The following is a 15,615-nucleotide window of genomic DNA, read 5'->3' as shown; positions in this document are numbered from 1 at the left end:
CTCCTCCTCCTCCTCCTCCTTCTCCTCCTCCTCCTCCTCCTCCTCCTTCTTCTTCTTCTCGCCCCGCTCGCTGCCCGCCCGCCCCGGGGACGCTGAGGCGGCAGGGGACACGCTGGGAGGTTGGTCCCACCGGTCTGGGCCGGGCTGGGGGCTGAGGAAAGGGGCAGGGCCGGGCCGGGCCCTGGCAGGGGCTGGCGCTGGAGGTGAGGGAGCGGCTACAACCCCCCCCCCCGCCAGCCCTAACCCGGGCCCCTTCCTGCTCTCTTCCAGCCCCGTGAGGCCGAGCGGCAGCAGGTAGGGCCGGGCGGGAGGGGGCCTCCGGGAGGGGTTGCGCGAGCGGCCGTGGGAGGGCTGCGGTGGTTGTGTGTGGGCTTGTAGAGGTGGCCCCCTCTTGGTGTGGGGTTTTGTAGGCGAAGCGCGGAGTAAAGGGTCGTAAAATAGCTTTAGAATCAGCCGGCTGCGTGCCGGAGATGTTCCAGTGGTTGTTGTTGCTGCTACGAGCAGGGTAGGCGTCTTGTTGCTTGTGAAATGAGTTGAACAATGATTTAGGGATGGGTTGTCGCTGTGTTTAGCGTCTGCGTTTTGAGGTTTCCCCGCAAAGCCAAATCTTGGCTTTCTACGTCACCTTGTTGTGATCGTTGGGGACCTGAAATGCTGTGTTCTGTTGCGAGCTCATCTAGGGCAACGTCTGCGTGAGTTCTGTTAAGATGATGTATTTTAGAAACCCTTAAAAGTTCAATATTTTAATATACTCCAATATGGAAGTTGTATAGTCTCACAATTTGGGTACAGGTGTCACACCTTAAATTATTCCAAGGATATGTTTAGCCTCAGTGAAAGGATCCGGTTATACTTTGTGCTGCATACCTAGCATCGTGCAGGAACAGAAAGAAGGATGTTGCTGCTTAGCATGTTTGATTGTGTTTTTTTTTTTTTAGGCAGATGTTTTGATTTTGGTCATGTGATTGTGAAACAGACCATAATTGGTGCAAATCCAAAAATGTCTCTTCCTTAATTTAGTAGCTGTTGCACTAGGAGAATAAACTTTACAAGGATAAACAAGGTATCCATTTTAAGTCTCTAACATTTCAGGAAGTAATTTATGGTTAGTTAAACTGCATTAATTATTTGTCTAATTTCTTATTGTAGAAATACGTAAATTTATAGTTAAATAATCACTAAGATATGATGATATTTGTGGGAATGATGCATACTTGTACAGTGCAGTTTAAGTTCTTAAAGAAAGCTGTCTACCTTCATTAACATACTAGAGTTCAGAGAAAGAAAACACTTTTCTATACATGCAGGATATTTGGCTGGATCTTGTTAGAGACATTTGTGGCCCACTTATTTTCAAAGGTTAATTTTCCAAGACAGGTCAGGTCTTTCAACAAAACAGAAACGCCCTTGGGGATGGAAACTACCTCTGCTCAACACAGAAGGCCAGTTGCCAAGTTAAGTTGCTGGTTTATCTAGTGCTAATTTTATTTCTGAGCAGGTATTTCCTTTAGTGTATAACTTCCTTTAGGAGCAGAAAAACAGGAAAGAAACTGGTACTGAGGAGTGCATTGCGACCAAACACGTTGTTGGTGTGGAGTCTGGCACTTCAGGTCTCTAGCTTCTGTCTGGTTCCAGAAAGTTTACCTACCTTAAAGTTGTAACTTGCTTCCAGTCACAATACATATGGAAAATACTATTAGTTTCCAAGTGAACAGTAGTTTTTGAGATAAAACCATTGTAGGAATAAATCCATTCTTAGCTTTTATGAGAGTTCAAGGTCTTGCCTCATTAGAATCTCCTCAATGTCCTCAGGTTTCTGCACTACAGTGGTATCAAAGATACCTTTGATGGCTTTAGAAGAGAGGAAAACTTTCAAGTCTGGAATTGCTTCATCAATTACCTATTTCATTTTTGCTGCCAAGGATGCAAATTTGATACATTACTCAGGAATCCAGAGCTTCCAACTCCTTTTTCTTCTCTCTTTACTATCTTTGAGATTAGTTGGCTAGGTCTATTGATTTAAATAATTGATTTTAATCGTTTTTAGTACTTCTATTCCCCTTGCCATTAGTTGGTGTAATCACTTTGAAAACATGTTGATTTGTAGCAGCATGTTGTTCATGGTAACTGTGTATCAAAGTACCTAAACTTGGTACTTTCATTGCGCTCTCTACACACTTGCTGTGTAGTTTGGCTTAGGGTTGTTTGGTTCTTAATTCTGACATTTCATTATGTTAAAAATAGTGAATGACTCACTTCTCTAGACATGTTTTTACTTGTGATTTTTGTGAAGCTGCACTTGGATGGGAATTGGAATTCGATTAAAAGTGCACAAAAGTAGTATTTAAAGCTTCTTATTAGTTAAAACAAGGTTAGAAAGGTTGAATGTCCAGGGAAATAAGGTGTGTGTTTTTTTTCCCCAAACGTGCAGGTTTATTGAAGTGTTGGTTGTAGCTGGTGAAGTTAGTTCAAGAGATGCTTAGATGGTTGAAGATGCAGATAGGAACCTGGTGAGGATTTCATAGGTCTCTGTGCATTTCCATGAACTTCACTGGAAGTTAGGCATGCAATCTGGCAGACTTCTCAATGGCATTTTCAGAAGAAAGTATACTTTTTCTTTTTTCTTTTTTTCGTATGCTTTTTTCACACTTTTCCTAGTATGAAAACATAGATGTTAACAACGAAACATCTGTTTTGCCCTTTTTGCAGTTTGGAGGAAAAAAAAAGCTGTTTCTTGGTTTTAAATAAAAAAGATAAAGACAAATTAGTCTAGTTGAGAAATATATCTATATTTCTCACTATTTTCCATTTATGTTGGAAATAGTAGATAATAGTTCAACTTATATTGTAGAGATGATGTAGAGCAACACTTCCATGCTTGTAGTACAGGATGTATCTCCATTTGTTAATCTTCCCCTGACCTCAGAAGACAAACAGGTTCAAGGAAAACAATTAATAGGTTTTCCCTTAACTCAGTAACGTTTGACTAACTTTTGTAATGATCTGATACATATTTTGAAGCACTTGAACGAGAGTTAAAGCCACCTCATTAAAATTACTTCAGCTAAAAAGTATAATTACTTAAAAACAAACCTTCTTATCCACCTGTTACTTCATGTTCCTCTCCAGCTTGATACGGAGTTAGTTTGGATTGCTGGGTAACGTCTTGACTTAGTTAGCAGTCCAGTACCACTATGACCTTCCAGCAGCTACAATCTACCATCCTGTTTTAGACAGCTGACTTCAAAGAAGTTACCCAGGACAAAAATTCACTTATTAGAGATTCCTGATGAACTGTTCTCCTAAGAATTTAGTATGGTTCCACTAGAAGGGAGTGGGATGCAACTTTGGATTTTGTGACAAATACAAAATTCTCTTCTTTAGCAAATGGTTATCATTGGCAACAAAATGCAGTGTGGATATGGGAAGCAGGAGTTCAGTGCATTGCATGTTCCTACCAACAGAAGACCCCTGGTACACGTCATGCATGAGAGTGTGCCAGATCAGCTGTACACCAGAGTCCAGCTTTGTGAATTTACAGTTTAAAGGTGGTTCACATCACATAAATGTTCTGCAACAAGACTCCTGTCATCTCCTCAATCTTTTCTGCCACCAGGAGTCATACTCAAATGTTCTGGCTATTTATAGTAATTAATTTCACAGTTTCAACTTGTCTTCTGTTGAACAGGTCTGCTTTTTCAGTCATTGACTGTCAGCCAAATTGCCAAAAATGTATTTAATCTTACTAGCCGGTGTACATCAATTTCTCTATGGGACCCTTGAATTGGTTCTGTTACTTGATGACTAGAACAGTGTATACTGAAGTTTTGCTCTTTTTTTCCTGTTCCTGAAGATTTGTAGTCTTTAAAATTACATCAGAATGGGAAGCTTTAATAAAAGAAGTCATTGTTACCATAGCTTAGTAATACTGATGTTTTGCCTGAACCAAGTGCAGTGCACCAGCTTGTATTGTTGAAACTTTACTCCTAAGCCAGGAAAAACAATGCTGTAGAGAGATCCTGGATACCAGGAGAGCCACGAGCTATTTATTTCTGTGGGTCTAATGCACTTAGGAAGTCTGCGTGTCTCTGTAGCCATATAAAGTTCAGTGTAAAATCTGTCAATAGATTAGGTTGCACATTAAGCTATTATCAGATGACCAGGATAGTGGTCAGTAAACGTACAGATAGGGGGTGTACTCATCTGGTGAAAAGTTGACGTGACTTGTGGCAAGTCCTTGCTTTGGATAAGCAAATTTCTTGATAGACATCTGGTTTATTGACTTCAGCATTTAAGTGCACCTGAAACTTGAAGAAACTTGAAGGTACAAAGTCAAGAATTCATGCGAATATCTGTTATTACAGCACATAGCAGTCTTCCTGTTCTCTTCCAAATATTAACATCTTTTCTACTTATTTAACTGGCTTGTTGTGAACATGGGCTTTGATTTTTTTATTTAATTTTTTTATTTTTCCAGTTATATAACCAGTTAAACACAAGAGCTTGAGATCACTAGTTGTGCATATTCACTGAAAAAGAAATAGATCAGTGACATTAAATTAGAATTAATTAAAGTGGTATTAATTAACCATATCCGCTTGAGTGAATGTGAGACAGCTGTTTTTAAACTGTGCTACGGGCAGGGCTCTGCTGAAACATATCTTTGATATGGCTGGCAGGGATTCACCTTCACCTTGCACTAAATCTTGGAAGTTTGTGTGGAATTTCAAGTGTGTAATTTCAGGTAAAAGTGTATTTCTGCATTCACCGTTCTTCACGAACTGCAGTGATAGCTATGTCTTAGACATTTGACAAGTGTGTTACTGGTTACTACTCAGTTTTGGAATGTAAGAGAACAGTGCAATACTCAATTAACGTGGAAGCATTTGATAGATACGGTATTCTGATGGGCCTTTATGGCGACAATTTTACTGTCGTAACTCTCCCATTCTTAATTATGAAGATGGGGGTGGTGTGGAACCTGAACCCTTGTTTGGACATTTCTACTTGTCTTAAAAAGAAAACAGACTTGGGCAACCTGTGGTCATTGCTTTTATGATGACTCCAAGTTTTTTTGACTTATGCTATTCCAGCATCCCTTTGCTACTTTTACCTTATTTTTCTATTTCCCTGTCAGCAGTGGTCATGCTTACCTGGCTGTATTGAAATGGCTTAGAAGGGGGGAAAAATGGCATGGGGAATGTCAATACATGAAGCCCCTCTGCATGGAGATGATGAATCAAATAAGCATTGCAAATATAGGTTGTTAGGATTTCAAACTCTTAAGCTCTGTTTCTGCTTGTTCTATAGTTGAGTGTCAAAGGTGAAACAAGTGGATTGACTATGATGTTGACTTTAGTTGGAAAATGATGGGATACTGAAGAAACAGCATTAATATTCTTAGTAGGCCTGGTATTGATAGGACTTGAGTAGACAAAACCATACCAACAGGAAAAAAAGTCACTTTTTTCATGTTTGTATTAAGCAGCTCTTTGCCTTGGTTGAAGGAAATATGCAGGTATACTCAGTGGGGAGAACTGGCTATCTCTTGGAAGAGGATTAGTCTTCCTGAACCTTGTTTTTCTCTCCAGCCTTAGAAGCTGTATGGACAAATTATCTTAGTTTATGGGCCTAGATCTTGATGAGAATCAAGAATGAGAATATGCAAACTCTTCTGCTTTTCTCTTTTGATATTGTTGTTGTTTAAATGTTCTTTCTATGAGAATTTTTGTGCAAGTAATATGTACTTACTTAGAAATCAGGTTGTTAGTCACTTTTAAGGGGTAGCTTAAAAGGAAAAACTGTTTCTTGGACAAGTGCTAATGTCAATTTTATTTTCCTGCTTTCAGTCACTCAAGTGCAGCCACCAATCATGAGATGCTACCACGGAACCTACCTCAGAATTCGCTTTTGGTCATTGGTTTGCTGTGTCATTATAAATATCAACAGGAGCCCTGCAGATACTCTTGAAAGTCTCTGAACAGATTGTGACATTGAATCAAAGAATGATGACCTAATGTAGGTCAAAGTCTGAAACATTGATTCAGCAGTTCAAGATAACACTGCCTTCTTTTTTTTTTTTTTTTTTTTAATCAGTATCGCCTCTGAAGGCTACAGATCTCCTGCAGTTTCTTCCCTGGTTACTTCAGAAATATTCAGCTGACCTTTCTCTGGCAAAAAGGTCTTGACTTTTCACTCTGGTCCTGGAAGTATTAATGGAATACAGTCATGTCTACCCAGGACGAGAGGCAGATAAATAGTGAATATGCTGTGTCCTTGCTGGAGCAGTTAAAATTCTTTTATGAGCAGCAGTTGCTGACTGACATAGTATTGATTGTTGAGGGCACCGAATTTCCCTGCCATAAGATGGTTCTTGCAACGTGCAGCTCGTATTTCAGGTAAGTATTCAAAGCAGGAGCTGTTAATTCAAGGAAATCTATGGTGTCTGGTTTTGAGTGTGGTATTACTTAACTGATTAACAAATAATGTGTTGCAGAGCATTGTAGAGAACAGTGTAGCAAGCAAGTCACAAACTGTCATTACTTTTCAACATCAAAAGAGTAAAATACATTTTCCAGCATCTTGTGACTTACTCAGGATAGATACTGTAGTTTTCTATAGTAAGTGCAAAAGGAAAGTCACACTTGTGATGGTTACTGTTCTCTGGGGTGTTAATCAAATCTGTATAATTAGTAAATTTCTTATTTTTCATACTTAGAAAAGATTAAAAAGATGTTTGTTCTCCCCTCCTTCCCCCATCCTCCCAAGGTAAGGTAACTAGAGATTATTGAGAGCTGGATGTGGTAGTCTCATTGTTGCATTTATTATCGGTACTTTCTTAGTAGAAGCCTCTGCTGAAAGTAGGGAGTGCTGTGCGAGCTTGTGGCTTCCTTTTCTGAATCATCTGTTTTTTTTTCTCTGCTCAGCAAAGAAGCCAGACACTCTAATCTTGCCTGAGTCTTGCTGTAACACAACACACTTTTTTTTTTACCCCTCACTGAGATGTTGTTGGAGTTCTTAATCCAGTGGCTTCTGCTCCCTGGATGTCTTGCTTTTTGTCTTTTCAAAACTTTTTGCTAATAAGATCTGAGAAGTGCTACTGCTTTTGTAGATTCTTTTATAGTAAGCCCTAGATGGGACACCATGCATTTTTCTGCAGTGATTGATCATTCTTTGTTAGTAACAGTACAATTAATCTGCTTACCTGGAAGGAATTTTGAAGTTTGAAACTAGTCTTGGGGACATCCATGCATATTCTGTCTTCCTGATGCACTGTGCAGTGATTCTAACTTTTCTTTCCCATTTCATCAGGAGGCTTACAAATTGTTTTCCTGATGGGTTGGTCTCCCTATACAGAACACTTTTAAAATGTTGCATGTATTCTGTCTGTTTGCTTGTATTAGTGTGTAACTTAACGTGAGAAACTACTGCAAGATGAGTTCCTTTCACATAAGTTTTTCTCACTGCTATTGTTTTTGTTCCTTTTTTCATCTCACATGAATCTGGTACAATTTTTAGCAACAAGTATTGTGTGATCGCTAGATAATGATTATTGCTGTTGGCCTGCTGCAGATGACACTGTTCCAACAGTCTGTAAAATAACAGCCCCTGGAAATGTGGCCAGATTTAGTGTGGGTGGCTAATCATAAGGTTGGAAAGCTGTCATGAGTCCATGCAGTGTGAAGCGTTAGAATATGCAGTCAAATCTCTTATTCAGATGTGCGTTTATTATTTATGGAATGAGGTTTTGGCACTGGCTAAAAGTAGTATCAAGCTTGTGGTTTTGTCATATTCTGTTTTTTTCTTCTCTAGTTTGGCTTTTATAAAGATGCTCAGTTTCCTAAATTTAGCCTTATTATGAAAAATTGATAGCCCTGAAGGCGGCTGTGGGGAGAGGGGGAAGAACAGAAAAGCATCTCTTAGTGATCCAGTCGTTGTTTACAACTGCAGGCAGCTTACCTTCCAAATCTGTGCTTGAGCACTGCTAGAAACAGGCCAGCTTTGGCACATGCTGCTCAGCTGTGTGCAGGCATGCGCTACAGCCACATTCTGTAACAGCTCCCCCTTAATTTCCACGAAGAGGAGCCTTTCTGGTACGCTTAGTGTCTTGTTTACCTTTAACAACCTGCCTGGCAAGTTGAGGCACTCACTTAGCCAGTGATTTCGCCCCCCCCAAAATGCAGGTTGTCTGAGTTAAGGAGCTTGGAAGAGGACAGAGATGGAGTTGGGGCAGGAGGAGTGGTGGTGGGGCACCGTCTTTCAGGTATTTGTGGAATGGCTTTGCTCATCAAGTGCATCTCCATGGTGCCTTCACCTCTGTGCCCGCAGGCAGAACTACAGGGTGCGCTCGCTGTCCCTCCGAAGGGACAGGTTTCTCTCAGGTCTGGTTTCCCAAAAAGCTCCACATTTAAAGGAGCTTAAGCTGAATTTGCCATATCACCACTACTACCAAACTTGAATTAATATAAAGGTCTTAAAAGGGATTTCAGCCATTTTAAGAAAATGAGCACGTACCTGGTTCATAGTATCAGAGTTCAATTACTTAACTGTGTTACAACTTTAAAAACAAACAAAAAAAGGCAACATAATGGGAAATAGGTATATAAAGCATTAGGGAAGTAATAACCTTTTCTTTAAAATGCCTTTCTGTGTTTTTCAGGAAGGTGTAATAGAGATACTGAAGGGATTATTATTTTTCTCAGACCAGATCTGATACAATCTGCCATTGATTTTTTTCTACAAACTTGAAGTTTACTGCATAATGTGAATAGTATATAAGAAATATTTCATGGAGTGCCAGTGCTTGCTCCATTTTCTGAGCTTTCTTTCTTCCAGAGAAGCATGCTTTTTAATGTGACTTAGCTCAGTCCATTCCATAGATCTGTTTCTTTTCATTTTAGAATCAAACCTATCTTTATATGTATAAATAGCCTTTTCTGAAGGATATTTCTTCCCTCTTGTTGCCTAACAGAGAAGTTTAAAATTTCAGAATTAGAATTCTCTGCTGATTAACGCAAAATAGTTTGCATATATGTAAAGTTCTTCTATAGAAGGCACTGTGTTCCTTTTTGAATGTTTGGTACAAGTGCTTTATCTTTATTACCTGATGGTAGCCTAAGGAAAATACTAAATACATGTAAAAAGATGACCAAAAGGACTGTTTACCTTTTGGTGTATAATCACTGAAGTCTTAAAAGTGATAAAGTGACTGCTTAAGATAAGAACCACCAGTACTTATTGTTAATATGTATATTTTTCTTCAGAGCCATGTTCATGAGCGGGCTAAGTGAAAGTAAACAAACGCACGTACACCTGAGGAATGTGGATGCAGCCACGCTACAAATTATCATAGCTTACGCATACACGGGTAACTTGGCAATAAGTGACAGCATGGTGGAACAGCTTTATGAGACTGCCTGCTTCTTACAGGTAGGAATGTTTTCCTCTGAGTGGGGAATAACTGCTTCTCATCTCTGAACCATTTTTTTCTTTAACTTGTTAGATAATCCTTTCTGTTTAGTCATTTCAAAATATTCACATTCAATTTCCTTAGTACAGAGAGTAGTTGCCTGCAAGATGAATTTCATGTACACATCCCTCTTTCCTTTATGGCCCTGTGGAGGGTGGAAGTGAAGCAGTGCACTTAACCATGTTTATATCATTAGTTTCTCAAGCAGCCATCATAATGCAATTTCCTGAATCTGCATGAATCTCTTAAGTCACTGCTGTATTTTTGTGCATGCCTGTGTGTGTACACACAGAATATTCCAGGCCTAAACTCTGCTGTTTAAATACAGGTACTTTAACCTGCTGCTGGTAAGTGAAGGCATAGAGTATATGTGGCAGTACTCAGTGTCTTTTCTCTTTGCATTACAGGTAGACGATGTGCTACAGCGGTGTAGGGAATACTTAATCAAAAAAATTAATGCAGAAAATTGTGTGCGTCTGTTAAGTTTTGCTGATCTCTTCAGCTGCGAGGAGTTAAAACAGAGTGCTAAAAGAATGGTAGAGCACAAGTTCACAGCTGTGTACCACCAGGAAGCTTTCATGCAACTGTCACATGATCTACTGATAGATATTTTAAGCAGTGACAATTTAAACGTGGAAAAGGAGGAGACAGTTCGTGAAGCTGCTATGTTATGGCTGGAGTACAACACGGAATCGCGATCACAGTATTTGTCCTCTGTTCTTAGCCAAATCCGTATCGATGCACTTTCAGAAGTAACGCAGAGAGCCTGGTTTCAAGGCTTACCACCCAACGATAAATCAGTGGTGGTGCAAGGATTGTACAAATCTATGCCCAAGTTTTTCAAGCCCAGACTCGGTATGACAAAAGAGGAGATGATGATATTCATTGAAGCTGCTGCTGAAAACCCTGGTAGTCTTTATTCTTCTGTCTGTTACAGCCCACAGGCAGAAAAAGTTTACAAACTCTGCAACCCTCCTGCTGACTTGCATAAGGTTGGCACGCTCGTAACTCCCGACAATGATATCTATATAGCAGGGGGGCAAGTTCCTCTGAAAAGCACGAAAACCAATCATAGTAAAAGCAGCAAACTCCAGGCTGCCTTCAGAACTGTGAATTGCTTTTACTGGTTTGATGCACAGCAAAACACGTGGTTCCCAAAGACACCAATGCTCTTTGTTCGTATAAAGCCATCCCTGGTCTGTTGTGAAGGATACATCTATGCAATTGGAGGCGACAGTGTCGGCGGAGAGCTCAACAGGAGAACTGTAGAAAGATATGACACTGAAAAAGATGAATGGACCATGGTAAGCCCGTTGCCTTGCGCGTGGCAGTGGAGCACAGCAGTAGCAGTTCACAACTGCATTTACGTAATGGCACACAACTTGATGTACTGTTATTTTCCCAGGTCAGATGCTTGGGTAGAAATGGCTATGCGACAGACAAGTAGATGTTTTGCTTCAGCTGCTGCTTTTGGCGATAAAATATTCTACATTGGAGGACTGCATATTGCCAGCAATTCTGGTATAAGGCTCCCCAGTAGTACTGTAGATGGGTCTTCCGTAACTGTGGAAATCTACGATGTGAATAAAAATGAGTGGAGAATGGCAGCTAATATCCCTGCGAAGCGCTATTCTGACCCGTGCGTTAGAGCTGTTGTCATCTCTAATTCTTTGTGTGTCTTCATACGAGAAACCCACATGAATGAGCGAGCCAAGTATGCCACTTATCAGTATGACCTGGAACTCGACCGCTGGTTTCTGAGACAGCACATATCCGAACGTGTGCTGTGGGACCTGGGAAAGGACTTCCGGTGCACTGTAGGAAAGCTGTACCCGTCTTGCCTTGAAGAGTCCCCGTGGAAACCTCCGACGTATCTCTTTTCACCTGATGGAGCAGACGAATTTGAGCTGGATGGGGAGATGGTTACTTTTCCGCCTGTATAGCTCCCCACTTAGACTGCACAACTGATTCTGCGCAGTTACCTTGAAATAAATGATTGTGAAAGAACAGGTCTGGAAAGATAAATGTCAAACCTGTCCTTCATGAATTGTATTTTTATGCCCTACCTAACAGTTGCAGCAATTGAGTATGAATCAGTGAAATGAGCAGATATGCTTCCATTATCTGAAATACTATTATCCAATAATTGAGAAACGTATATGTATATCATGAGCTTAAGCATCTGACTTGTCTAAAGAATTAATTTCTAGTTCTATAAAGTCTTGGTTCAGGAAAATTAGCTTCAGAAAAAGAGTAGTTAGTATTTCTAGGATGATGTCACAACTGTTTTGAAAGTATCTTCCAGTTATATTTGAACTACTTCTGGATATTCTACTTAAGTGCTAGTTATATAATTGTCAGTGTGGCCTAATTAAAAGACTGTGCTGCACTTAATACTAATATCCATGTTGGTATAGTAATGCCATTAAAGAAAAGAAAACAAAAAGAAACAAATCCCATGGATCTACCTGTGGTAGGAAGGGTAGATCTTCCATTGTATGGTAACATGCAGGGCGAAATGACTGCAGGTTCAGTCAAGCTGTACTATTAGGTGCATGTACTCTTATTTTCACTAACTTATACCTGTCTGTTTAGAATACAGGTCTTCCAAGCAGCTGGTAGTTTACCAGGTGTGGACTTAAGTTGCTGGGCTTGCAATAGGAATTGTCAGCCCTCATAGTGCGGGTCTATGTGGAGCTTTAATCACTAAATGCCTCCACATTCTGTATTACAGTAACATTGGCTCATGTATATTACTTCCTGCTGCTGATGTATTTTTCCATTGTAAAACAAAGTTTTAGTGTGGATTAACCAAGTCTTTATTTTCTGTTAATTTAATAACAAGCATTACTGTAGTGTGATTGTGTATAGATATCCCTTAGCTATCAGGTTTTTTACTTTGCGGGGAGGGGGGGAAGCAACAGTTCAGGAATTTCCTGTGCTCGGCGTGCAGGAGAGCAGAGACTAGTGCTGCTCTGGCATTAATCCCAGGAACCACTAGCAGTAGCGGGGCACTGCCAGCCTAACATGAACACAGGTGCTTCATGACAGACCTTACTAGCATGTTCAGCTGCATCATGTTCTGGCACTGTATTTTGAATGACATTAATTTATTAAAAAAGACTGAATCCAACTGAGTTTGGGTGTGTTTTCTGCTTGAAGCTGATACAGTTGTGCCCCTAAACAGCAGCATGTTACTTATTGAAGGCAATGTCAAATAGTTAAGCTGTGGAAAACTTGGAGGTGTATATGTTAACTCGTTATTGTGGAAATTACATGTAGGTATGCAAGTCACTCTGAGCATGACACAGAACTTGAACTACAAAGATGGCAACATGTCTGCATTTACATCAACTTGTTTTGATAGCTGAATTGCTTAGTTAAGAGGGGAGAAGCAACTCAGGATCCTGCTGATGTTGCTTTCCTGTAACCCTGGCCTGTGATTAGAACAGGGTACTGCTTTGTTGTGCAGGTTTGCGAATCACCTACTTCAGGCACCAGTACTGGGGGGATCTTGGCAACTCCAGCCATTAATGCTGGAGATTGTTCTCCTATAGGCCTACTTTATCAAGCTGTACCACAAAAGGTCAGGCTTTACAACATGCCTAAATTCAAGTGCAGATGATCTACACCTACTGAAGGGTGTGTTCTGTTACTGAGAACTTTCACCTTGAGTTTAAAAGCTTGTACATGATTTCTTACAAAAACAAGTGAGGTAAAACCCAAACTGCTCTTTACTCAACTACTTCCTAAGTCACAGCTGCTTGATAGTACCTGGAAGAGCTATCCTTCATTGTATACATCTGAAAACAAAGTGTAAAATATAGAAGATCTACATGACTTCCTGTTACTCTGCATTTTATACTGTTTAGAACAGTTTGCTGGTGTAAGGCCATGTAGTGTAGTACCTTATGTAAAATTAACTGTAATAATACAGTACTTAAGGACAAGACTTGCCAAGTGTCTAAGAGGGCTCTAGTGACTTTGTGTAAGACATACTATTAGTTCACTTACACAACTAGCTGCTGCAGTCAGTATTTGACCCCAAAGGAAAACAGCTGGCAAATGCTAGTCTGAAGTCTGAATTCCTTCCTTTCATCATTTGAGAAGGTAACTCTGCAGGCTACGCATTGTCATGTGCCGGGAAATGGCCACTAGTGGTAAATTAGAGAAAAACTTCTGTGAGAACAAAGACAACAGCTGAAAAAATGCAGTTCTCATTTTATAAATAGAGCAAAGATGATTAAAGCCTTCAAAGACTTCTAAAATAGTATCTCACTACAAAGCTTCCGCCTAATGCTAGCCTATTCAACCTGTACTTGACTTTGAAGTCCATTTACATACAGGTTTTAATGACAGCTTCACATGTCCTCAAGCTTTGCTATGTTCGCAAGGAGTTTGTTTCTTTTCTGGTAGAAATACTTTAAAGTCCTCTGTAAAGTTCCCCCTACCTGAAGTAATAAAAAGAGGATCTGGCTTCTGCTAATATTTTTAGTGCATCCACTCATTTTTACAGTTTAACTATGTACCTGAATTGCAAGTTTAATTTTTGTTCTAGGGGGAATAGTCAAAATTAGGGCAGTTGATTGTGTCAAGGTGATGGAGAACAGAAGATGGGTAAGTTAACTTTTAGGAACAATGACTTGATAAAACTTTAAAGGTAATTAAAAAGTTTTAAAGCACTACCTGGTACTTCATATCATTTCTCCTTCTACTTCTCAATGCTTCTGAAAAGCTGCACTAGCTCCCTCCACATTGCAGTAGTGCTGAGTAACACCCGTGGACACAACTTAGCAGCAGCAGGACAGTGCTGCTCCTGCTCTGCTTCCAGGTACAGCTACCTTCTGGAATTTTCTCCTTTTGGATCTGGATTCCTACAGGAAAGGAGCTTTACCTTGGGCAGGCTCTGGAGCAGGTTTGCCCTTAAACTAAACCTTTCTGTTGGTGCAGCAAAGCTGTCCAAGCGCTGTAGATACACCATTGCTGGAGTATGACTGCTCACCTGAAGCATTAAGTGACTTAATTCCCTAAAATGTTAAACAGTGTACTGAATACAGACATGCATTCCTTGGCACCTCTAATGCATCACTATGCGTCAAGATCCAGAAAGCAGGACAAAAATTTTTTAAAAGTGCTAAAAAGATAGTGATGTAATGTAGATATTCTAGCCAATTCAAAATAAATGCTAGACATCAAGCTAAATCTTCATGCTGAAATTTTATTTAGGAAGCGCAGGAGGTATTGCTAGCTAATTTAATTCTGAGCACGTGTTCTTATCAAAGGGAAAAAATTGAGAAAGGATTTCCACCATTTAAGCAGACATACTTATTTTTTGGGGCACAGCATTACAAAACTCATATATGCAATTTATCAAGAGCAGCAAAGGTCTATAACCACATCTGGTATTAGACATTCACCTCAGCCTTTTCTGCCACTTCCTGATACACCTCTGCTTTTCAAGTCCTGCACCGTGTTTCTGTGTGCATTTTGTAAAGTCTTTGAATTTAGAGATAAGAGAGCAACTGGGTTTGCTTCTTAGGTATTTTCCATCTGTTTCCGGTAGTATCAAGTGGTACTATCCCCACAAGGTTCTTATGACAAGAAAACAACTCTGTATCTGCCTTCACATTAGGTAAGCGTTCATTCAGTCTAAACGTTCTTGATTTTCTTAATGTTCACCTCATCTAGAAACCACTCCTACCTCCTCAGTGATCTAGAAAAAGACAAGAAAAGAGGATTTTGTAGGTGTTTGTACTCGATGATCCTTGTGGGTCCCTTCTAATTTAGGATATTCTATGATTCTGTAGTTCTTTGCTACTACTGAGGAAAAGAGTAATTATGCTTTCATCAATATTAGTAAATTTAGGCTACATAACAACAACAAAAATCTATCAATTGTCTATAATTAGGGAACTTTGAAACCTTACAGAAATAAAGGACTCAACAAGATAGCTTAATCTTGGCTGTAGTAAGACTTGGAAGTCTAGCTGTCTGTGCAGATGTCACACACATGCATTGTGTCTCCTTACGGGGAACAAAATAAGGAGAGCAAGTTTACCACTTCACTGACCCTAACAGAAGTGATCCATCTCCAAATGTATTATATATAAACCTAAATGGTACTTCTAGTGTGTGATAAAGAACAG

At 39.9% G+C, this 15,615-nt stretch overlaps 1 protein-coding gene across 4 annotated transcripts; it reads left to right on the top strand.

The window, feature by feature from the left end:
• Nucleotides 1-27: 27 nt before the first annotated feature.
• KBTBD2 (kelch repeat and BTB domain containing 2) lies at nucleotides 28-13,995 on the top strand. 4 transcript variants are annotated; one of them, XM_082753090.1, is made up of 5 exons: nucleotides 28-294; nucleotides 939-1,063; nucleotides 5,850-6,398; nucleotides 9,264-9,429; nucleotides 9,877-13,995. In XM_082753090.1, exons 3-5 carry the CDS (start codon nucleotides 6,229-6,231, stop codon nucleotides 11,410-11,412), a joined length of 1,872 nt encoding a protein of 623 aa, XP_082609216.1. In that variant the 5' UTR covers nucleotides 28-294; nucleotides 939-1,063; nucleotides 5,850-6,228; the 3' UTR covers nucleotides 11,413-13,995. The 4 variants fall into 4 exon arrangements, with proteins under 4 accessions (XP_082609216.1, XP_082609218.1, XP_082609215.1 ...); XM_082753092.1 differs by lacking the exon at nucleotides 939-1,063 and having other exon boundaries at nucleotides 6,097-6,398; XM_082753089.1 differs by lacking the exon at nucleotides 939-1,063.
• Nucleotides 13,996-15,615: the final 1,620 nt, after the last annotated feature.

The sequence above is a fragment of the Aythya marila genome (assembly GCF_965140915.1).
Source record: "Aythya marila genome assembly, chromosome: 2".
Taxonomy (NCBI): Eukaryota; Metazoa; Chordata; class Aves; order Anseriformes; family Anatidae; genus Aythya; species Aythya marila.
The sequence above is the reverse complement of the archived record's forward strand: the minus strand, read 5'-3'. Positions and strand labels throughout refer to the sequence as shown.